Here is a 22,819-nt window from a genome sequence, read left to right on the forward strand (position 1 = left end):
TTGTCATGCAATAAAATGCAAAACCACGTATTGAGAAAACTTTTCATTAAGAAATCATCTACTTGAATGGGAGCTGGAAGTGATGGCGGTTAAACATCTCAAATGCCTGAAGATGTACAATCAAAGTCTTAATATATCTCGTTCCCATCATTTCCTCGAAACCTTGATCAGTAATTCCGCAAAAAGCCTACTTGTACTAGAGAGTAAACTGTTAACCAAAAAATAAAATGGAGTATTGCATTCTCGTGTTCAATAAGTTCTTCATCTAATGGATTTCTGAACTGATCTTCAGAGCGGGCAAAAAATTATAACTGAGGCAAGAAGAAAATCCACCATACAATGAAGAAGATTAAAAATCTAAATTGGAATATTTAAAAGAAGACATTATAATAGCATATAGCTAACTCTCTAGGCTTTCACTCCAGGAGGGAATTAAGAAAAAAGGCAATAAATGCTAAAGAGCATTTTTGCTTATCATATTCGTTGTCTGAAGAATTCAAAATACAATGCAGTAGTTATGCAAAAATATGCTAAAAGGAATATAAAATATATTATCTGCAATTTATATTACATCCTTTTCAACATGAGGACCCTCCCTGCAGTGAAAAAATAAAAAATAAAAAATAAAATAAGCAAAACTTTGAACAAAAGTTTAAAATCCCATTATATAAATGAGCAAATTTGGGGGAAAAAAAAACTCTAGAGGCTATGATCCTCCCTTTTATTTTTCTGAAAGTTGGACAATGTTGAGAGAAATAAGAAGGGAGAGTTCCAACATTAGCATAATCAGTATGCAGGATTGTCCATATTAACATATTAACCTCTAGAGGAACTGAGTTGTTATGGCCAATGCAAAATAATCTCAGCAATCAAGTATCATATGATTTCCTGATATTTAAAAAGAAATTTCTCAAATGCTTAATTAGTTTTTTAAAATGCCCCAAACATTGTTAATATTGTGAAAAACTAAATTCAAATGCTTATTCTCTAAGCAAAATAAAGAAATTTATAATCAAGAACAGTGAAAGATTTAAGAGGAATAGAAGAAGAGACGAAGAAAAACCTTGTTGCGGTTAGTAAGTTGCAGCAGTGGTGACAACTATGAGTTCAGCTTCCCGTGGTTTTGAAGTTTCTCAAGAAACCCCATAACTCTCCACATAAGAGCTGCTTTTGTACAAAATAGATTAGGGATGCCATTTCTTCATGCATTTTTTCTACTGCAGAACCTGAATCCACGTTCATGACATAGAATCCTTTAAACCAAAGAAGGAAGAGAAGGGAACACCATAGAAGAATGGAAAAGAAAGGAACCACAGAAACGAATTTGCCTCATCTCTCTAAGGAGGCAAAATGAGAGTATAAAGAATGATATGGAATTTACTTAGAAAAAAAAACATCAAATTATCTTTTATTTGTTGCTAAACAATACAGTTGATCAAAGCAAAAAATCAAACTGGAAGGATTGTATCTGAAAAACTCATCTTTATTCCGAGAATAAAACACATATTTCATTTTCTAATAATTCATAGAAACTGACCTTAATTTCTCCAAGTTCATCATCTGAATCTGTTTCAGTTCCTGTGAGATTTTCATCATCAGAATCATCTTCAATTCCAGCGATGAAATAGTCATCAGAAGCAGCCTCATCTGCACTAAAATATTCATTATTTAAACTAATTTCATCCAGAGGTTCTTCCGAAAAGGTTTTGCTACAGTCAGCAGCATTTTCTTCTGCAACAAATCTTGAAACCATATTTTTTGTGTTAGGGAGCCTTTTTCTTTCTTGGTCGTAAACAAAATCTGCATTTCGAGTATTTGGATTGCCGTAAAGTGCAATATGTCTGTAATAAAGTTCTAGTTCCTTCTCAGCTATTGCGATAAATCTTCTCACAGTTTCTAAAGATTGCTCGTACTTCGATTTTTCAAGTGCCTGGAAGCAATAAAAGTATTTATAAAATTTGAGCGCTCAGAAAGGACAGAAGAACTTCAAATTGATCATGGTATGATTAGAAAAGGAGGAAGATTTACATACATACCACTTAATTCATATTTAAATATCTAAAAGTTATACTTCAATTTTTGCATACTTTTCACCTTATCTATCCATGAAAAGGGTGTATTTAATTTTTTTTCTAGTTAAAGGTTGCATTTTAGTTATGATATGAAAGATTTGGGTGGTATAAATGTAAAAATTAAACTTTAGAAGTTAGATATGTGATCACAAAAGAATTAAGTGGTATGTCTGTAAATGCCCCTAAAAATAAGGTTAACAAGTCATTCAATGAAAATATACTCTTTTCTTAGATAAGGTATCAACAGGGGACATTACTTCCGGCTGCACATAGTTCTTGCCGCGATAAAATATTATTGTATCATTTCCAATAATTTCTATCAGAACTCCTCCACTCAGCCGAGCTAACTCTTTAGCATATTCATGAACCTGACCCGGTTTGCAGGGTTTGCAAAGAACTTTAACTGTTTCATGTTTTTTCCAATGTAAATGCATGTTAAGAATTACTCCTCCAAATATGCCTCTCCTTCCAATTGGCACATAATTAGACCTTTTTTGTGCCATCTTTTTTATGTAAAATCTTTCCTCTCCTGTTAAGTTTTCTTCTGGATTTGGACCTTGAATTTGGGAAACTTCATATTTCTTAAGCTTTTCTACCAATAATGTTTCCTTTACTTTAGCCTGGAAAGTTTAAAAAATGAAACTTAGTTTCACAAGAAAGTAGTTAGGAAACTCTTATGGAAATTGATTAAATATAAATGCTGGCATCCTACATATAAATCTTAGGAGAAAAAAGATAACGCAGGCCATGAATATTCCTCAATGAAAACTCAGCAGCAAATAGAGTGGTCCACTAATTGCATGGTTCAAGGCAACAATTTTAAGGTGGTAGATTTACATAACATGCCACTCAATTCCTATGTATTTACATATCTAACACCTAAACATTAATTTTTCCTTGCCTATGAATGAAAAGGTATGCATCACATTTAAAATATTAAAATATAGGTACTTTTAATGTGATATAAAAGACTTGGGTGGTATAAATTTCAGAAGTAAGGTTTAGGTGTTAGATAGGTAAATAAATAGGAGTTTTGGAAGTTTTAAAATTTTTCCGATGGCAATATACAAGTAAATGGGATAAATCTGCTTTTCAACAATTTCAAAATTTAATTGATGGGCTCTGGGAACTCGGAACTTCAACCAAATTGCAATTGAAACACATGAAAAACAGATTCTTACAATTTAAGGCAACAATCAAGTATGCTTTTAACAATGTTAATGATTATATATACCAAATGATTTCACAAGAAAATAAAAATAAGAAAATAAATTATCAATTAGATAACATAATTTTCAAAGAAAGAATCGTAGTATTCGTCAAAAACTTTAAAATCACCTTGGATCTTTGTAAAGTGATTCTTACAGCTTCTTAGAATTTGTATTTTATTTTATCGTTCTTATTGTGTTTTTCTAGAAATCAAGCTTTGTGTGAGGATTAAGTAAACCTTAGTTATAAGTGATAGCATTAAGTTACTTCTGAAATTCAAAGTAATTTTTATTTGTTATTAAGAAGAATATCTTCATTACCTAGTGAATTGAGCTGGGAGTGGTCCAGGCATAAGTCAAGTGATGACCAAACCAGATAATTATCATTCTTATAAAAATTATATTGTAGCTTAGATTTACCTTCTATGCATATATATTAATATTGTCATTTACGCTCTAACATACCTGTGGTGATTGCAATACAAACTCTTGTAATCTCGTGTAGTGTAAAATAAGAATTATTTGTGTATGAAAGACGTGCTCTCATATATAACATAAATTGTTCTGTTCACTGCCCCATCATTACTTCAATGCAAGTCTTTTGCTCTCTTTTTTTTTTTTAAGAAACAAATCAGAATTGTAAGCTAATGTATTGTAAGGAACTCACATATATATGCTTACAATACTTTTAGTTATAATGGCTTAGTATATTCAATCAAAACTACTATTTGTAATTGTTTTTTTTTCTCCATTTGTATTTCAATTGTTTTTGTTTTAGTGGGTTAAAGGGTCGATAATTAGACTTTTGATCTTATAGGTTCTTCTGCATTGTCTGTTAATCGCAATTAGTTGGTGTCATATGTGAAATTCTGATGAAACCAACCAAATTCATCTCTTCTTTTCGGTACAACGGTTTTTGAGGTTCTCATAGAATGCCTTTTTTGGTGATATGCATATGTGACAGACACAAGCTTGGTATTACATGGGTTAAAAACAACCAAAAACTCATTTTTGATAAGGTCTACTGTCTTCTTGTTGTGACAGATTCGTTGGTTTGTATACTAAGTTCTCTGAGACCTCATGTCTGCACAAAACTATAATTATTCACTTATTTTATCAATTTTTACTTGTTTATTTTGTACAGTTCTTTATTTTCGTTCCTTGTATATATTTGATATTGATTGTTTGGGTTTTGTGCGCTATTCAAATGTGTTTTTTTTTTCCCTTTGTATTTAATTTGTTTTCTATTTTTGGTGGGTCTGAGAAGTTCATGATGAGACGTTTGACCTTAAGGGTTCTTCTGGATGGTCTGTTAGTCGTTGTTATTTGGTGTCATGTGAAATCCTATTGCAGGAAACCAAGTTCTTCTATTCTTTTCGGCAATATGTTTTTTGAGAATCTTCTGGATGATATTTCTTTATGATATGCGTATGTGAGACACACGAGCTTGGTTATACGTGGGGTTAAGGCAAACAAGAACCTTATTTTTTACAAGATTTGTTGTCTTCTTGTAATGACAGATTCGTTGCTTTATACACTAAGTTCTTTGAGACCTCAGACCTGTAAAAAACTATAATTAATTACTTCTCTATTTTTTACAAGATTTGTTGTCTTCTTGCAATGACAAATTCGTTGCTTTATACACTAAGTTCTTTGAGCCCTCAGACCTGTAAAAAACTATAATTAATTACTTCTTTTAGCAATTTTAACTTGTGTTATGACTAATGGATTATCGTCTGTAGCATTCAAGAAAGATGAACTCTAGAATTTCAGGGATCTCCCAATGATTGCTCAGCCATTGTAGACTTCAAACTTTCCTATTGACGTCACGTCAAATACATAGCTACGAGAGAGTTTTATAGGTGCTCACGGAGAATCACGGAGAAATGTGACTTCTTCCGATGGGCAGATTCCACTGCCGACAGTGATTGAGAATGAATTGCATCCCTAAAGATTGGCGTAGCTCTTGACATACGCCGTCTGCATTTTAAAAATAGCATCATCATATTATTAAATGTAATTTTAATTTTTTTTTCTTTTTTTAGAAATCATGATACTCACTGTTAAGTGAGGTGTATAACTTATTTTTTATAATGTTCTGAACTAGATTTTTACATTTCAAGTATCAAATATATTGCTATAACAGTTCTGTTTCAAAATATTACTACAGGGGTAGAATGGTCATTTGTCTAGAAACAGCTGTTGCACAACTATTTTCAAACTGTAAAATAAAACACCCAACCAGCTTATCTGCAGCAGCTTCCTAGAGAAGCTGCTACGCAGCAACTTATTGATAAGCCGCAGCTGCCCCAAACATACCCTAAGAAAACAGCTCCTGGGATCTCCATTCGCCGCAGGTAGATCACGATGGTCATCGCATCCTCAATTGAATTTGGTTTTACTTTCATGGGGTTGACTTCGTAGTGGTTGAGGATTGACCATGATAGAAGAGCAGTCAAAGCCCCCACCAAAGCTATTTTCAGTAGAAAATCAGATCTTTGTTAAAGTTATCACTCGCCCTCACCTCTGGCTCCACTGCCTCAAGTGTTATACTTGTATTGTATACGCAGGTGTCTTCAAGTAGCTCTGTGTTAAACGATGTAAAGGAGGCTATGATCCTCCCTTTTATTTTTCTGAAAGTTGGACAATGTTGAGAGAAATAAGAAGGGAGAGTTCCAACATTAGCATAATCAGTATGCAGGATTGTCCATATTAACATATTAACCTCTAGAGGAACTGAGTTGTTATGGCCAATGCAAAATAATCTCAGCAATCAAGTATCATATGATTTCCTGATATTTAAAAAGAAATTTCTCAAATGCTTAATTAGTTTTTTAAAATGCCCCAAACATTGTTAATATTGTGAAAAACTAAATTCAAATGCTTATTCTCTAAGCAAAATAAAGAAATTTATAATCAAGAACAGTGAAAGATTTAAGAGGAATAGAAGAAGAGACGAAGAAAAACCTTGTTGCGGTTAGTAAGTTGCAGCAGTGGTGACAACTATGAGTTCAGCTTCCCGTGGTTTTGAAGTTTCTCAAGAAACCCCATAACTCTCCACATAAGAGCTGCTTTTGTACAAAATAGATTAGGGATGCCATTTCTTCATGCATTTTTTCTACTGCAGAACCTGAATCCACGTTCATGACATAGAATCCTTTAAACCAAAGAAGGAAGAGAAGGGAACACCATAGAAGAATGGAAAAGAAAGGAACCACAGAAACGAATTTGCCTCATCTCTCTAAGGAGGCAAAATGAGAGTATAAAGAATGATATGGAATTTACTTAGAAAAAAAAACATCAAATTATCTTTTATTTGTTGCTAAACAATACAGTTGATCAAAGCAAAAAATCAAACTGGAAGGATTGTATCTGAAAAACTCATCTTTATTCCGAGAATAAAACACATATTTCATTTTCTAATAATTCATAGAAACTGACCTTAATTTCTCCAAGTTCATCATCTGAATCTGTTTCAGTTCCTGTGAGATTTTCATCATCAGAATCATCTTCAATTCCAGCGATGAAATAGTCATCAGAAGCAGCCTCATCTGCACTAAAATATTCATTATTTAAACTAATTTCATCCAGAGGTTCTTCCGAAAAGGTTTTGCTACAGTCAGCAGCATTTTCTTCTGCAACAAATCTTGAAACCATATTTTTTGTGTTAGGGAGCCTTTTTCTTTCTTGGTCGTAAACAAAATCTGCATTTCGAGTATTTGGATTGCCGTAAAGTGCAATATGTCTGTAATAAAGTTCTAGTTCCTTCTCAGCTATTGCGATAAATCTTCTCACAGTTTCTAAAGATTGCTCGTACTTCGATTTTTCAAGTGCCTGGAAGCAATAAAAGTATTTATAAAATTTGAGCGCTCAGAAAGGACAGAAGAACTTCAAATTGATCATGGTATGATTAGAAAAGGAGGAAGATTTACATACATACCACTTAATTCATATTTAAATATCTAAAACTTATACTTCAATTTTTGCATTCTTTTCACCTTATCTATCCATGAAAAGGGTGTATTTAATTTTTTTTCTAGTTAAAGGTTGCATTTTAGTTATGATATGAAAGATTTGGGTGGTATAAATGTAAAAATTAAACTTTAGAAGTTAGATATGTGATCACAAAAGAATTAAGTGGTATGTCTGTAAATGCCCCTAAAAATAAGGTTAACAAGTCATCCAATGAAAACATACTCTTTTCTTAGATAAGGTATCAACAGGGGACATTACTTCCGGCTGCACATAGTTCTTGCCGCGATAAAATATTATTGTATCATTTCCAATAATTTCTATCAGAACTCCGCCACTCAGCCGAGCTAACTCTTTAGCATATTCATGAACCTGACCCGGTTTGCAGGGTTTGCAAAGAACTTTAACTGTTTCATGTTTTTTCCAATGTAAATGCATGTTAAGAATTACTCCTCCAAATATGCCTCTCCTTCCAATTGGCACATAATTAGACCTTTTTTGTGCCATCTTTTTTATGTAAAATCTTTCCTCTCCTGTTAAGTTTTCTTCTGGATTTGGACCTTGAATTTGGGAAACTTCATATTTCTTAAGCTTTTCTACCAATAATGTTTCCTTTACTTTAGCCTGGAAAGTTTAAAAAATGAAACTTAGTTTCACAAGAAAGTAGTTAGGAAACTCTTATGGAAATTGATTAAATATAAATGCTGGCATCCTACATATAAATCTTAGGAGAAAAAAGATAACGCAGGCCATGAATATTCCTCAATGAAAACTCAGCAGCAAATAGAGCGGTCCTCTAATTGCATGGTTCTAGGCAACAATTTTAAGGTGGTAGATTTACATAACATGCCACTCAATTCCTATGTATTTACATATCTAACACCTAAACATTAATTTTTCCTTGCCTATGAATGAAAAGGTATGCATCACATTTAAAATATTAAAATATAGGTACTTTTAATGTGATATAAAAGACTTGGGTGGTATAAATTTCAGAAGTAAGGTTTAGGTGTTAGATAGGTAAATAAATAGGAGTTTTGGAAGTTTTAAAATTTTTCCGATGGCAATATACAAGTAAATGGGATAAATCTGCTTTTCAACAATTTCAAAATTTAATTGATGGGCTCTGGGAACTCGGAACTTCAACCAAATTGCAATTGAAACACATGAAAAACAGATTCTTACAATTTAAGGCAACAATCAAGTATGCTTTTAACAATGTTAATGATTATATATACCAAATGATTTCACAAGAAAATAAAAATAAGAAAATAAATTATCAATTAGATAACATAATTTTCAAAGAAAGAATCGTAGTATTCGTCAAAAACTTTAAAATCACCTTGGATCTTTGTAAAGTGATTCTTACAGCTTCTTAGAATTTGTATTTTATTTTATCGTTCTTATTGTGTTTTTCTAGAAATCAAGCTTTGTGTGAGGATTAAGTAAACCTTAGTTATAAGTGATAGCATTAAGTTACTTCTGAAATTCAAAGTAATTTTTATTTGTTATTAAGAAGAATATCTTCATTACCTAGTGAATTGAGCTGGGAGTGGTCCAGGCATAAGTCAAGTGATGACCAAACCAGATAATTATCATTCTTATAAAAATTATATTGTAGCTTAGATTTACCTTCTATGCATATATATTAATATTGTCATTTACGCTCTAACATACCTGTGGTGATTGCAATACAAACTCTTGTAATCTCGTGTAGTGTAAAATAAGAATTATTTGTGTATGAAAGACGTGCTCTCATATATAACATAAATTGTTCTGTTCACTGCCCCATCATTACTTCAATGCAAGTCTTTTGCTCTCTTTTTTTTTTTTCAAGAAACAAATCAGAATTGTAAGCTAATGTATTGTAAGGAACTCACATATATATGCTTACAATACTTTTAGTTATAATGGCTTAGTATATTCAATCAAAACTACTATTTGTAATTGTTTTTTTTTCTCCATTTGTATTTCAATTGTTTTTGTTTTAGTGGGTTAAAGGGTCGATAATTAGACTTTTGATCTTATAGGTTCTTCTGCATTGTCTGTTAATCGCAATTAGTTGGTGTCATATGTGAAATTCTGATGAAACCAACCAAATTCATCTCTTCTTTTCGGTACAACGGTTTTTGAGGTTCTCATAGAATGCCTTTTTTGGTGATATGCATATGTGACAGACACAAGCTTGGTATTACATGGGTTAAAAACAACCAAAAACTCATTTTTGATAAGGTCTACTGTCTTCTTGTTGTGACAGATTCGTTGGTTTGTATACTAAGTTCTCTGAGACCTCATGTCTGCACAAAACTATAATTATTCACTTATTTTATCAATTTTTACTTGTTTATTTTGTACAGTTCTTTATTTTCGTTCCTTGTATATATTTGATATTGATTGTTTGGGTTTTGTACGCTATTCAAATGTGTTTTTTTTTCCCTTTGTATTTAATTTGTTTTCTATTTTTGGTGGGTCTGAGAAGTTCATGATGAGACGTTTGACCTTAAGGGTTCTTCTGGATGGTCTGTTAGTCGTTGTTATTTGGTGTCATGTGAAATCCTATTGCAGGAAACCAAGTTCTTCTATTCTTTTCGGCAATATGTTTTTTGAGAATCTTCTGGATGATATTTCTTTATGATATGCGTATGTGAGACACACGAGCTTGGTTATACGTGGGGTTAAGGCAAACAAGAACCCTATTTTTTACAAGATTTGTTGTCTTCTTGCAATGACAAATTCGTTGCTTTATACACTAAGTTCTTTGAGCCCTCAGACCTGTAAAAAACTATAATTAATTACTTCTTTTAGCAATTTTAACTTGTGTTATGACTAATGGATTATCGTCTGTAGCATTCAAGAAAGATGAACTCTAGAATTTCAGGGATCTCCCAATGATTGCTCAGCCATTGTAGACTTCAAACTTTCCTATTGACGTCACGTCAAATACATAGCTACGAGAGAGTTTTATAGGTGCTCACGGAGAATCACGGAGAAATGTGACTTCTTCCGATGGGCAGATTCCACTGCCGACAGTGATTGAGAATGAATTGCATCCCTAAAGATTGGCGTAGCTCTTGACATACGCCGTCTGCATTTTAAAAATAGCATCATCATATTATTAAATGTAATTTTAATTTTTTTTCTTTTTTTAGAAATCATGATACTCACTGTTAAGTGAGGTGTATAACTTATTTTTTATAATGTTCTGAACTGGATTTTTACATTTCAAGTATCAAATATATTGCTATAACAGTTCTGTTTCAAAATATTACTACAGGGGTAGAATGGTCATTTGTCTAGAAACAGCTGTTGCACAACTATTTTCAAACTGTAAAATAAAACACCCAACCAGCTTATCTGCAGCAGCTTCCTAGAGAAACTGCTACGCAGCAACTTATTGATAAGCCGCAGCTGCCCCAAACATACCCTAAGAAAACAGCTCCTGGGATCTCCATTCGCCGAAGGTAGATCACGATGGTCATCGCATCCTCAATTGAATTTGGTTTTACTTTCATGGGGTTGACTTCGTAGTGGTTGAGGATTGACCATGATAGAAGAGCAAATCTCATGATAGAAGAGCAGTCAAAGCCCCCACCAAAGCTATTTTCAGTAGAAAATCAGATCTTTGTTAAAGTTATCACTCGCCCTCACCTCTGGCTCCACTGCCTCAAGTGTTATACTTGTATTGTATACGCAGGTGTCTTCAAGTAGCTCTGTGTTAAACGATGTAAAGGAAGATCTCTTCTCACTGGCACCAAATCAAAGAGTTGTGGAGAATACTTAGAAGCCATGTGAATCCCCGATAGTAAATGAGCCCAAGGGAAAAGATAGAAAACGATTGAAGGTAAGGGAAAGTGAGATTTGAAAAGTGCAGACCCCCTTTTCTGCTTGGCCATTATATATAGGGTACTCAAGGAAATCAAAACACCACAAATTTGTCCCTCGATCTCAAGTAATTCACATCAAATTAGAACGAATTTCAAGAAAAGAGAATGACATAAGATTTTGAAATGTCATGAAATTAAATTTTTATTTATTCATGACAAGAAACATTTTACACTAGGATTTTTGGCCATCGTGGCAGACATAAGGACACAACTCACTAGACTCTGATATAGGTCAAGCCCTCTAAAACTTAAACCTCTCAACACTCTCTTCGTTCGCTCGAACTCATAAGATCGAGCAAGTAATTAAGACCTCTATCAGCTCGGTTCGAAGAGTCCCCATGTTTGCCCGGAGAACCGTCAACTCAATCATGTATTCCTGGCAAAGCGCCTCCATTTCTTCCTTCAGGTCCGTTATGGCAACCTCTCTCTTCAGACCAGCTTCTTGGGCAAAGGAGTCAACTGTTTTGTCCATTTGGTAAGCCAGCGACATTAGTGATCCTCGTCCACCATCGGCCTCCCTCTCAACGTCCTCAGGACCAGACAGATGACTGGATGCGCCTATACCTTTAGTCGGAGCTGACGGTTCCTTGACCGTCTCTGGAATCGGAAATGACCAGCTCTCATCATCGATGAGTTAATGATTTACACAGTCTCATACGCAAGAATAAATGAAAGAAAAAAACAACAAATCTACTCAATAAAAAAGATCAGGTTTCCTTGTTCCAAGAATCTAATCCACTTCAGATGATCGAATGCTCTCACCAAAAAGCGGCTGGACAACCGCCCGATTAATCTCACCAAATGAAGGAAAGTTAGTTGTACCCACATGTGGCGGGATCTAAGCCTCTATGACCACTTGGACCGATTATTGATCAGGTCGTTCATGGATTGATGCAGGGGGCAAGGACCGACGCACCAGTGGGGCGAACGTTCTCCCAGCTTCCCATCTCATGATTGAATGACATCGAGTCGGATGACTCACTTGCTTCCTCCAGTTCCTCCACACTTTGTTTCTTATGGGACACCTATTTGACCCGCTTTTCTCACTCTGACCTGCTATCTCTTTCGGTCTTTTTGTGTCGACCGACTGACCTCCCTTCTTCCCCTTTGTTATTACAGGTCGACCTCATCCCCCGATTTCTTTTTATGACGAGTCAGTTACCCTATCGTTTCTTTTTCACCCCTACATCTTTGTAAAAGCATAATTTTCCAGTCGAAATTCAGAAGGCCTTCATCATGACTGCCTTATTACAGCCTCAACAAATGACCTCTTGCTACTCACCATAAGTATCTCTTCTATTAACAACCGACTGAAAGGCAGAAAACTGAGAAAATGTGATAGAGAAGTGTTGCTCACATCTTATTTATAAGAACTACGGGTATGAAAATCCAAAAAGTTTAATTATTAAAAGTGCTTATAACATAATAAATAAGTCAATTTTTTACTTTTTTTTTTTTTATTCTTAGCACAGCTATCGCTTTCATGTAGTAAGAAAATCGAAGAACTAAATATGTACATCAAAAATATGTTCACACGAATCTTGAGAAAATCAAGTAGGTCTTGTTTATGAACATTAAAGAACAATATATCGAGATAGTCAAACTATGAAAACACCGAGCATTATTTCGTTCAGTCAGAACTCTGAGCGAACCGAACAAAAACACAACCAAAAAAATAAATAGAAGGAACCCAATCTGAGGAATAGTAGTTTATAAACCATTCCCTCAGCTGATTCCGAAACTCCTCATAAATTTGTCAAAGTGTCCCCCACAGAATGCCTTTCTGATCCTCTTAGAAGGCCAAGTGTCGAAGGAGAGTTGTCACTTCAATTACGGTGGTACACCCTCTGCCTAACTGCTCAAACTCAATCTAAAGACAGTAGGGCCTTACTCGGGATTCCCTTGAGAGGGCCAACCGATGACTTTTCGGTCGATCGAATGTCTGTCGCCGATCAAAGGCTTTAATTGATTGCATGATAAGAATATCGGGTCATTGAATACCCCTCTCCAAGCAGTTAAGAATAAAAAATAGTGCTAATACCGATTATGAATATGAGTGTCAGAATCAGTTACAAATACGAAAAAGTGTCATAATAACTTGTAACATCCCTATTAATACAGAGAAATTAGATAGCCCTGAAGTGTATAAAGATGGGTCATTTCTACAATAAATAACTACAGAATTTACTTTATCAAAACTCTTGTGTTGTTGTGCACATACTCTCTCTCAATCTCCCTTTCTGTGTTTCTCTCGTTTGTCCAACGCTCTATATCTTGGTTGGATTCACAGGGCATATATGGATACAACAAATAATAATTTTGAAACCACAGACTCTTCCTATGAGAATTATGCAATGCCAGTCATGTAGGGTTAAAAAATTGCGGAAGAAAAATAGGTGGCTATCAGGAGAACAACATCATGAAAGAGAACAGAGGAAAGAAATACAAAAAATGCTTTAAACAATGAATTAACAAAATATGATCAGCAAGAATGTTATAGAAACTTGACGCTGATTATCATGCAATTACAGTGCCACAAACAACCTATTTTGTAGTAAAACCAATTCAACAAGGCTATGATCAGGTTACATTTAGAGGAAGACATGATTAGTTTGACAAAATCAAATTATATGACGAAGATGCTCAAAAAAACCAGAGTTCCTTAAACTAAGAAACAAGACGAGTGAAATTGAAAGCCAAAATCACCTTCTCTATCTTGTACTTGATCCGGGCTTCAGCAGTGGGGAACTTCTGCTTCTTCTTCCCTTTAGGACCAATTCGACGAGGGTCTCTCCTGTTCGCTTCCTTCCGTTTTCTCTTCTCCCTCTTCCTCTGCATCTTTAGCCGTTTCTTACTCTTCCACTTCTCCTTCTTTGGCGGATCCATCTCGTGGATTTCGAACTTCGGCTTCCCATCAGATAGCACGAGGTTCACCAACCCAAAACTCAAACCCCTCGCGAAAACCGAGCAATTAAGGAAAACAAAGGAATCGGACCTGTTGATTTTGGTGAGAAGAACGTTCCTGCACAGAGAGGGATTAGTGGTGAAGAGAGTATCAAACGAAAGCGAAGAAAATGAAGTAAGCAGAAAGTATAGACCTAGGAGAAAAAGGGGGAATTGAGGAAAGAGTTGGACGAGAGGAATGCAGGAGAAGAGACGAAGGGGTTCTTCTTAGTAACTGGAACCAAAGGAAGCGCCACGCCATGGCTGTTCCGGAGAGGTATCGATGAGAAATTTTGGCATCAGGGTTCGAACAGAGTAGGAGACGGCGGCGACAGCGGATGCCGGAAGGACGACGGTGACCCCAAAATGCCGAAGATGGCCTTTCTTCCAAGGAGTAAGAAAATTGTCGTAATATTCGAACTTCGCCAGAATTTTGCTCGAAAAACTCCCAATTAATTTTAATTTTTTTTTAATGTTTTTATTCTTTATTTTTAAAATAAATATTAATATTTTTAAAAATACTTAAAATAATTTTTAGGCTCTTTAAGAGTTTTAAAAAACAAACATAAAATATCAAATATGTTTTATTTCAGATCAAAAAATAAAAAATAAATAAATTTATGAAAATAGAAAATAAGAAAATAAAAGTAATTCCAAAGCACCCCTCAATATATTTAATTTTTTGAGATTGAATGTGAGTTACCTGTCAAATCCTAAAAACCTAAACTAATAAATTGGCCCACCAAAAAATTTGATCCCAAATTAACACGTCAAACCGAATCGTACCCCGCTTTCACTAGAATAAAACCCAAAGTATTATTTTGCCTTATATTACGTTGTTCATGCAAGCCAAGTTCAAGTCAATTGAGTTGAAAATGAGTCAAATTTAGTTTAGACTTTCTAATTCATAAATTGTTCGTGTCGAATTCGAGTCAAATAATTTTGAGTTGAGTTAACTTTATTTCAAACAAACCCAACGTGATTTGATACCCTTGTTTTTAATTGCTTAAAAATCTAAATACATCGATGTTATACTTGTCCTTGAGGTACATTTGATATAAATGCAATAGAATTTTTTGAAATAACAAGATGCTGAAATTTCAAAGTAAGGGATGTATAAAATACATGGCTTCTAAAATATTACAATTTACATACTTAACAAATAATGTTAACCACACTTATGAGATTGCACTTTGTTAATGGAGTTATGAAAAATCACTTCAGTCTTATCGGCTTGGGAATTTAAGGCTGGAGATCATCATGATCTTGCCACATAAGCTTATTATCGAAGGTATTTGTAAGAGTAGCATCATGTGAGGAAGAAATCATAAAAGGATGAGATCTCATCATAGGATTGTTAATGAGAAATTGTGATAAGAGCATGTTGGCAAAAATATCAACGAAATTGTGATAACATTTCACTGCAAAACGGTGTGTAAAGGAGCGCAATAGGTTGGGTTACAAAGAAATTGAGCTGAGCTTAGATAGGGTTTGCTCGAGCTCAAACTCAAACTCATGCTCATTTATTGAGAGCATATTTTAGATCGGCTTGAGATCAATTTGAGCTTTTAGGACTATGTTTGAGCTTGTAGATATGCTTACCTTATTCGAGCTTTACTTGAGCTTGATTTGAGCTCAACTAATATAAGAATTACAGGCATTTAACAAGCTACTCATTTAACAAAATAAGTGAGCTATAAAGCCTTATCGAGCTTTATATATGTACTTATTGAAAAAAATAATCTAGCGGTATCAAATAGTGCTTGTCGAGCCTCAAAATAAATATTTAAATAATATTATTCATGAAAAACTTGTAATTGAGTTTTAATTGAGTTTATTCACGAACTTTAATGATATTGGTGTTCAAGCCCATTTGATTGATCAAATGATCATTAATTAGCTTTAATTGAATTGAGTCATAAATATCTTGTTGAAGCCTAGCTCATTTTCAGCTCTAGTGATATGATCTTATACCGAAGAACGATAGGACCGACGACATGAAAGATAACAGAGAGGGTGAGATTAGGCTTTTTTAATGATATTTAGATGTTATGTGAGCAAATAGTTGTTTGTGTTAAATATCTAAATTATATAATATGTATATTCCTTATTTAAATATTATGATTTATTTAAAATTTATACTATAAGATCAATTAAAGTATTTTTATACAAAATCATAAGAAAATGTAATTATAATTGTAATTATTTAAAAAGTTAAACAAAAAATTGAAGATTTATATAAAAAAAAAATTTAAGGTCATTTGTGCTTATATTTTTTTCTATTTTGACATAAAATAACCAAAAAAAAATGTATATATTCATAATAATTTTGACACAACATCAAAATGATAGAATATCAATGAACAAATCAGATAGTAAGAAGACCTATTTCTACTGGTAATTTTGAAATCCAATAAAAATATGGGAGATAATCGTAAGCCGCAGAGTTGTTGGACGGAAATACTTTTCTTGCTGATAGGCTTCCACCTTTACGGGCTGATCAGATGTCAAACTTTTCGACTGAATAATCGGTGGAGATGTCAGCCAGTAATCAATTACCGACTGAAATTTCAGTTGTTAAATTTACCAGCTAAATTAGTGGATAATATTCCCGTCGCCAATTATGTGGCTGATATTTTAGTCGATATTTGATTACCAACTAAGGAATCAGTCGAAAAGCTATACTGAAACAAATCAAAATAATAAAAGTCATAGCCAAATAAATTTTACACTCATGCAAGTAAAAAATGAAACAAATAATAATCATATCTATAACATGTGAGAACGATCTAAAAGGACATATATATAACGACGATGAATGAAATCATAATAAACATAATAATAAATCTCAATAAATCATCCAATAGAAGAGCATAAGTTGAATAAATAGAAAAAAGTACAAATCAAGCTCTATGCATACATAAAAAGAAACTACTCTTTATGGTAGTCCTCCTCCTCCTACTCAAGTATAGATTATTTGCCGCACATATGTGCTTTGCATTGCAGCTGCTCGATCTTGGCCTTGAGCCTCTCAACCCTAGCAATAGTAGCTTGCACTATATCCTCTATCGAGGACTTCAACCTAGAGTCCACCTAAAGTAAATCAGCAGCGAAGCGAACCTACAATTATTTGTTGATTGCGCTCGGACGCCTGATGAGTTCATCACCAACTAACAACGACCTCTCACCAGAGATGAAGTGGTGTGCCTCATAAGAAAATCCTTATGTGTCGAGGCCATGGACCCTCTTTTTCTTTTACACCCCCCAACCCCCAAAAGTCTTAAATTTTATGTGATAAGACTAGGTACTAGTGATACTAACTCTTGTTGGACTCTATCTTTAAGCATCCTTTAGGTGCACATACTCATCTTATGAAAAATTTTAAAGAGCAATTAATATTGAAATAAGATTGTAAATTAATTTTATTAACAATAAAACTATTTAATGTACGTATATATGTCAAGATTTATCGTCAACCCACCACAGATTAGCTTAATGCTTTGTTTGTAGGTGTTTAACTCAACCATTATGAGCCCTAATCTAAGAATCTATCTTTTTTGACACATTAAACTATTATATAAATAAATTATATATATTTAATGCATTGAATAAATTTGTCGTCTTCCTCTTATACTCAGTATGTGGAACCAAGTCTCTAGTATATAAGGAGGTACCCATGCAGCCATGCCCCTATAATCTGAGGCCCAGTTTTGTTGTGTCCTCTGCCTTTCTCTATCATAGTTTTGAGAACCCATACCCTACACTAATTATCTAAAGGAACATCTACAACTTCTTGCAAATATCGGTAAACATGTCTCGCAAGTGAGTTTACCCTCAGATCTTAATGGATGATTTTCTTGAACAAAGCATAATAAGTTCAATTGTTCTTCAAAATAGCCAAAAGATTATAAAGTGTTCAGGGCACAACCCTGAACAATTGTTAATAATCCCTTAAACCATTTCAAGTTCACTTAAACTTATTATGTTGTTGAATAGATCAACCCGAAGTTCATTAGGTTTAAGTTGTGCTCAGTTGTATATCTCAATTAACCCATAAGAGAGGGACAAGCAAACTTGAGCTTATAGTGTTTGAAGGGCATTAATTATGGTTTATCTTCCAACTAATTTTCACGTATCTTTAGATTAAACTTGCTCACTACAAAGCTCTTAAGACACTAGGGGTAAATGTGTAATTTTAGGTTAGGACATTTAATTAAAAGATCAAAAAGTAACTCAACCATAGGTTTGGGACTCTAGGTTTAGTTGTTTATCAACTTTCCAGTTCATGTCCCAAACATTTAGATTGTTTAAGTTAACTTCTTCTAAAGTTTCACAATTTGGATAATTACAGTTATTTCCTTCTTTTCTAAAAGCGGAATTTGATTGGTTTCTATCTCTTACCTCCATGTTTCAATCATCCTAGAATATTTCTTAAGATCAAAATATTACCCTTTAAACTTTTAACCCATCCTAAATTTTAATTAGGGAGTGAAAGGTGGAAATTACAATTTTTCCCATGAGGCTCCTATCTTCATAAATCTTTTAAATTAATTCACATGGGCTTGAAAATTGCTGACCTATCTCTCATGGGTTAATTAAGGTACTAGGAAAGAAATCATATTTTTTATGATTCTATTTTATTTTTTATAGTTATTTTAATAAAAAATTGGGAATTTCCAAGGTTAATTCATTTAATCAATCAAAGTAAAGTTTCTGTCTTTAGGATAATTATTGGAGGTCTACCAAGGTCAGAGGACCACTTGGGTTAAATTTCATGAATTTTTTAAATATATTTAAATTTTTATAATTATTTTTTTTATTTTGATGGTTGATTAAATAGAAAATGAATTTTAATTTGAAAAATCAATTTTATATTTTTGATTGATCCCTTTGACTTCAAGGAACTCAGAAAAATTTATCTCATAATTATTTTAGTGGAAAATTAGGATAAATTTATTTTAGGCATTTAAAAATGCATAACTTTATTTATAAAATTAGGGAAAATATTCTAATTGGTTCCAAGTGGTTAGAGAATAATTGGTGACATTTTGATGCATTTTTGTACTTTTGAGATTTTTAATTATTTTATTTATTTTTAAATTGAGAAAATAGCCCAAAAATAGACTATTTGTTTTATGGTCATTTTATTTTTCTTTAGTGTTCGTGCTCACAAAGAACACTCCAAATCACTTTTCAAAATTTTCCTAATTTTATTTTATTTATTGTATTTATTTTAGTGCAAAAATCACATTTTCCTTGAAAACTGACTTTGATGATCAAATCAATTTATATTAACTTCAAATACTTACATATGCTTCTCATAACCATTATTTAGAGTGTGGATTAATTTTTATGATTTTTTGGAATATAGTTTATTTATTTATTTTATATGGGTTTTAATGACTTAAATTAGAAAATTGTATTTTAAAGATATTTAAACTTGGGTTTTATTTTTTTTATGCTTCTCTGACCACAGTAAACCTACCAATACAGACCTCACATTTTTTTTATTTTTATTTTAATTTATATAATTATTTTATGCAAAAAATAGTGACATAACTTTGAAAATCAGGGTTTACAATGTTAGGGGTGTTCTCTGACTTTGAAAAATCAGGAAACACTCCCAATCACAGAGAGAACTAACCCTCCAGATTTCTTATTATGATGATTAATATTTAATTATTTATGATTCAATTTTATAGTATTTAATTAATTTAAAAATAAATCCACATGATTCCTCTTTGTTCACTGAGCACAAGAGTATTTTTATTTTATTTTTATAATTTTTTTACTCCAAGTTATGAATTTTTGAAGTTTCTGAATTAATTTAAATCATTAAATGGCTAATTTCCTACTTATCCTACTCAGCGCCAGCGCAACCTGCGACCTGTCGAAACTCCACGCATCGCCATGCTATTGGACACTGCCTTCTGAGTCAGCCGCCATGCATCCGTGCTTTATGTTCCATTTGTTCGTCCAGCACAATCCGACGAGTCCGTCCGATACACGCACGATCGGAAGATCGGAAGACTTCTGGTCATCGTCCCTAAATGGTCCAACTTGTAAATTGCATGTTTTCTAACCCTAATTTCTCACTTGATTCTCAACCAAATCACATTGGATTTGTTCCTACAGCTCTATCTAATTGAGACAAACACATTCATACGATTAAATGCTCATGAAATAAACATCCTCTTCACAATTGGTGAAACAAAGCCAAAAATTTGGGTTGGTGATTTATACCTTCTCCCTAGAAGTGAAGCCTCAATTAGGTGTTTACAGAAGCTTTAGTGGAGTCCAAAAAACTACCTTAAAATGTCACATTCCTCTGGTATGGGGTCCAAGTAGGAATTTGATCGGCACAGACTTGGTCTAGCTCTATGACAGAGGGCTCAAAGGATGGGGCTTTTATTGGGGAACTTCCTCTCTTGATCTGATGAAGCATAAGAGTCAATTAATTTGTGAAATTGACTGAGTTCCACGTATGGCAGTGAAAAGCCCTTGATTTCATGTCTGAAATTAAGGGTGGAGAATGGGAATGAGAGTAGGAAAACAGTGGGGATGAACTTTTCTAGGTTGCTAGGAGGTGTGGAAAAATTTTGGCAGAGTTTGGCTATGGTTTGGGCACTCACTTCTTACCTTGGCCATGGGGGGTCTCCTATTTATAGAGGAGGATCTGGTGGCCAACAAGGCATGCCATAGTGGCAGGGGAGCCGCTTAGGTGGAGGGAAGAAGGGCTCTTATAGACAATGGGAATGAGACACATCAGGGAGTCCCAATTTTTGGTTTAAGCCTTAGGGAGGCTCTTAGGCTTGGTATTTTCCTGTGGCTGAGTGGCTGGCCAACCAGGGTTAGGTCACCTTCGAGTTCAGGGGAGCCAGGGATGTTGAGTGGTCAACAGAATTTGGTCCATGGCAAAAGTGAGGTTTGGGTAAGTTGGCTAGGTTTGGGTTTAACCCCTTGGTCCAAGGCCTAAGTTTGGTTCCATGCTGGTTAGAGTGAGTCCCATGACCCCAAGGCAGGTTTATATGAACTTAAATGGCTTAATGATGTGCCTAAAAATGTATTATTTTTTATGTTATATTTTATAATGATGTTGCACTTTAAATGTATGCTTTCTTGTGTTTTTGGTTGTAGGTAAATCAAATTAAAGAATTTGGAGTGATTGAAGCAAAAGGAACAAAAATGGACCAAAACGGAGCAAATCAGAGCAAATAGGGTCGAACCGGGGAACACCGGAGCCATGAAGGCCTAAACAAGGAACTTAAGTGCCTGTGACTGATGCTTAAGCGCCCAAAATGGCACTTAGGTGTCACAAGATAGAGAGGAGGGCGCTTAAGATCCAAAAATAATTTTCAACATATCTTCTAAAATATACATCAGATTTCGACAATTTTTGAAGCTGTGCTTTATGTGTCTATTAGGGAATTCATTCATTGAATATGGACACTTTTGAAGAGACACTTAAGCATGTCTTGGAAAATTATAAATAAGGCTTAGAAATGTTTTTAAAATGACTATTGGACTTTTGAATTAATTGGAAGAGGAGAAAAAGAAGAAGGTTTGGGTGTGAGCCCAAGTGGGGCGACGAGGTGAGAGAGAAAGAGATGAGAGAGATTTCTTCTTTTTTATTCACTTTGCTTTTGGAGAGGATTTTAAGGAAATTGCTTTTGCTATACGAGGAGATTTTGATTTCCATAAAAGATAAGTATTTTCATTTTATTTTGATTTGAATTTAGTACTTTGTTTGTATGGTTTCAAAGTCTTGTTCAATGGAATGTTCTTGTTGTTTCTTAATGTGTAGTGAGTAGTTTTCCTTACTCTTCCCTCTTATAATGAATTAGTATGCATGTGTTGGATATATAATTGAGTAGAGAGAGAATATATTGTGATGATTTTACTTTGTTCTTCATTTACATGTATACTTGATCAACTTGCATGTTAAAATCTATTGTGAGAACATGTAAGATCCATGATGGTATTATCTCAATCAACTGTGGTAGAATCACATGCGATTGTATGGATGAAAATTTAGTCCATATGGTTAAGTGCAAATAAATAGGAAAATAACCTTTGATGGGTGTAGAATTAGAGGACTTTCGAGTGAGAGGCTAAAACCTTCTAATTTGATCTATTGTTTTACATTTTTATGCGAGATGTTAGCCTCTAGGCGGAGGGATAAAAGGGAACTCTAGAGTGAGAGTTAGTATCTTCCCTGCCTAGCCCATCTTCATAACTATTCAAACTTTAGATTAATCAATGTTCTTTATAGCATCTTGATAGCGACTTTTTATATACTTAAAAATACAATTATTTAATACTGCTGCTAAAAAATTTAATTCCTCAGCAACTGCACCAAAAAATAAATAACAATTATAGATTCGATAAAGATGTATGTATAAAATATTCAATAATTGTAAAGTCACACTTACCAACGCAATTATGCATATCGCTCAAGTAATATAGGGCTCTAATGGAGTCCTAGAGATCGATCCCACAGGGAGAAATATTAGAACTACGAACTAAGATTTTAGAAAAGCAATACTTAATCGCAAAAATGGAATTCAAATTGCTTATCTGTCACTAATAGGCAATTGAAAAAAATATGTAATTTTAATAACTCTTAAATAACTAATTATACTAATAAAGTTTTTTATGTGATGTTCAATATATAAGAAAGCATCATTCTCCTTGTCAAGAAATTATAGTGAATGGATAAAGTGAATCAGTTCTAATTGTA

The 22,819-nt window shown here is 33.7% G+C and overlaps 2 protein-coding genes across 3 annotated transcripts; both read right to left on the reverse strand.

The window, feature by feature from the left end:
- Positions 1 to 432: 432 nt before the first annotated feature.
- LOC110037724 (uncharacterized CRM domain-containing protein At3g25440, chloroplastic-like) lies at positions 433 to 5,655 on the reverse strand. Its single transcript, XM_020742432.1, has 6 exons — positions 5,600 to 5,655; positions 5,161 to 5,260; positions 2,330 to 2,692; positions 1,538 to 1,930; positions 1,064 to 1,226; positions 433 to 596 (listed from the first exon to the last, which is right to left on the reverse strand). The coding sequence occupies exons 1-5, from the start codon at positions 5,653 to 5,655 to the stop codon at positions 1,215 to 1,217; spliced, it is 924 nt and encodes a 307-aa protein (XP_020598091.1). The 3' UTR covers positions 433 to 596; positions 1,064 to 1,214.
- A 472-nt stretch (positions 5,656 to 6,127) lies between these two features.
- LOC110037722 (uncharacterized CRM domain-containing protein At3g25440, chloroplastic-like) lies at positions 6,128 to 14,484 on the reverse strand. Of its 2 annotated transcripts, none has more exons than XM_020742431.1 (5): positions 14,235 to 14,484; positions 13,843 to 14,131; positions 7,478 to 7,876; positions 6,722 to 7,114; positions 6,128 to 6,410 (listed from the first exon to the last, which is right to left on the reverse strand). In XM_020742431.1, the coding sequence occupies exons 1-5, from the start codon at positions 14,339 to 14,341 to the stop codon at positions 6,399 to 6,401; spliced, it is 1,200 nt and encodes a 399-aa protein (XP_020598090.1). In that variant the 5' UTR covers positions 14,342 to 14,484; the 3' UTR covers positions 6,128 to 6,398. The 2 variants fall into 2 exon arrangements, with proteins under 2 accessions (XP_020598090.1, XP_020598089.1); XM_020742430.1 differs by having other exon boundaries at positions 13,843 to 14,158.
- Positions 14,485 to 22,819: the final 8,335 nt, after the last annotated feature.

This window comes from Phalaenopsis equestris, unplaced genomic scaffold (genome assembly GCF_001263595.1).
Source record: "Phalaenopsis equestris unplaced genomic scaffold, ASM126359v1 Scaffold224077, whole genome shotgun sequence".
In the NCBI taxonomy this organism is placed as follows: domain Eukaryota; kingdom Viridiplantae; phylum Streptophyta; class Magnoliopsida; order Asparagales; family Orchidaceae; genus Phalaenopsis; species Phalaenopsis equestris.

What these genes read in the sequence shown, in the direction of transcription:
- LOC110037724 (XM_020742432.1), bottom strand. Translation starts at nt 5,655, where the DNA reads ATGACCATCGTGATCTACCTGCGGCGAATGGAGATCCCAGGAGCTGTT. An exon ending in CCAGGAGCTGTTTTCTTAGG is followed by an intron (nt 5,261 to 5,599) that starts GTATGTTTGGGG and finishes TTTAAAATGCAG; the next exon opens with ACGGCGTATGTCAAGAGCTA. An exon ending in AGAACTATGTGCAGCCGGAA is followed by an intron (nt 1,931 to 2,329) that starts GTAATGTCCCCT and finishes TATTGCTTCCAG; the next exon opens with GCACTTGAAAAATCGAAGTA.
- LOC110037722 (XM_020742430.1), bottom strand. Translation starts at nt 14,341, where the DNA reads ATGGCGTGGCGCTTCCTTTGGTTCCAGTTACTAAGAAGAACCCCTTCG. An exon ending in TCAAGTACAAGATAGAGAAG is followed by an intron (nt 7,877 to 13,842) that starts GTGATTTTGGCT and finishes TAAACTTTCCAG; the next exon opens with GCTAAAGTAAAGGAAACATT. An exon ending in ATACCTTATCTAAGAAAAGA is followed by an intron (nt 7,115 to 7,477) that starts GTATGTTTTCAT and finishes TATTGCTTCCAG; the next exon opens with GCACTTGAAAAATCGAAGTA.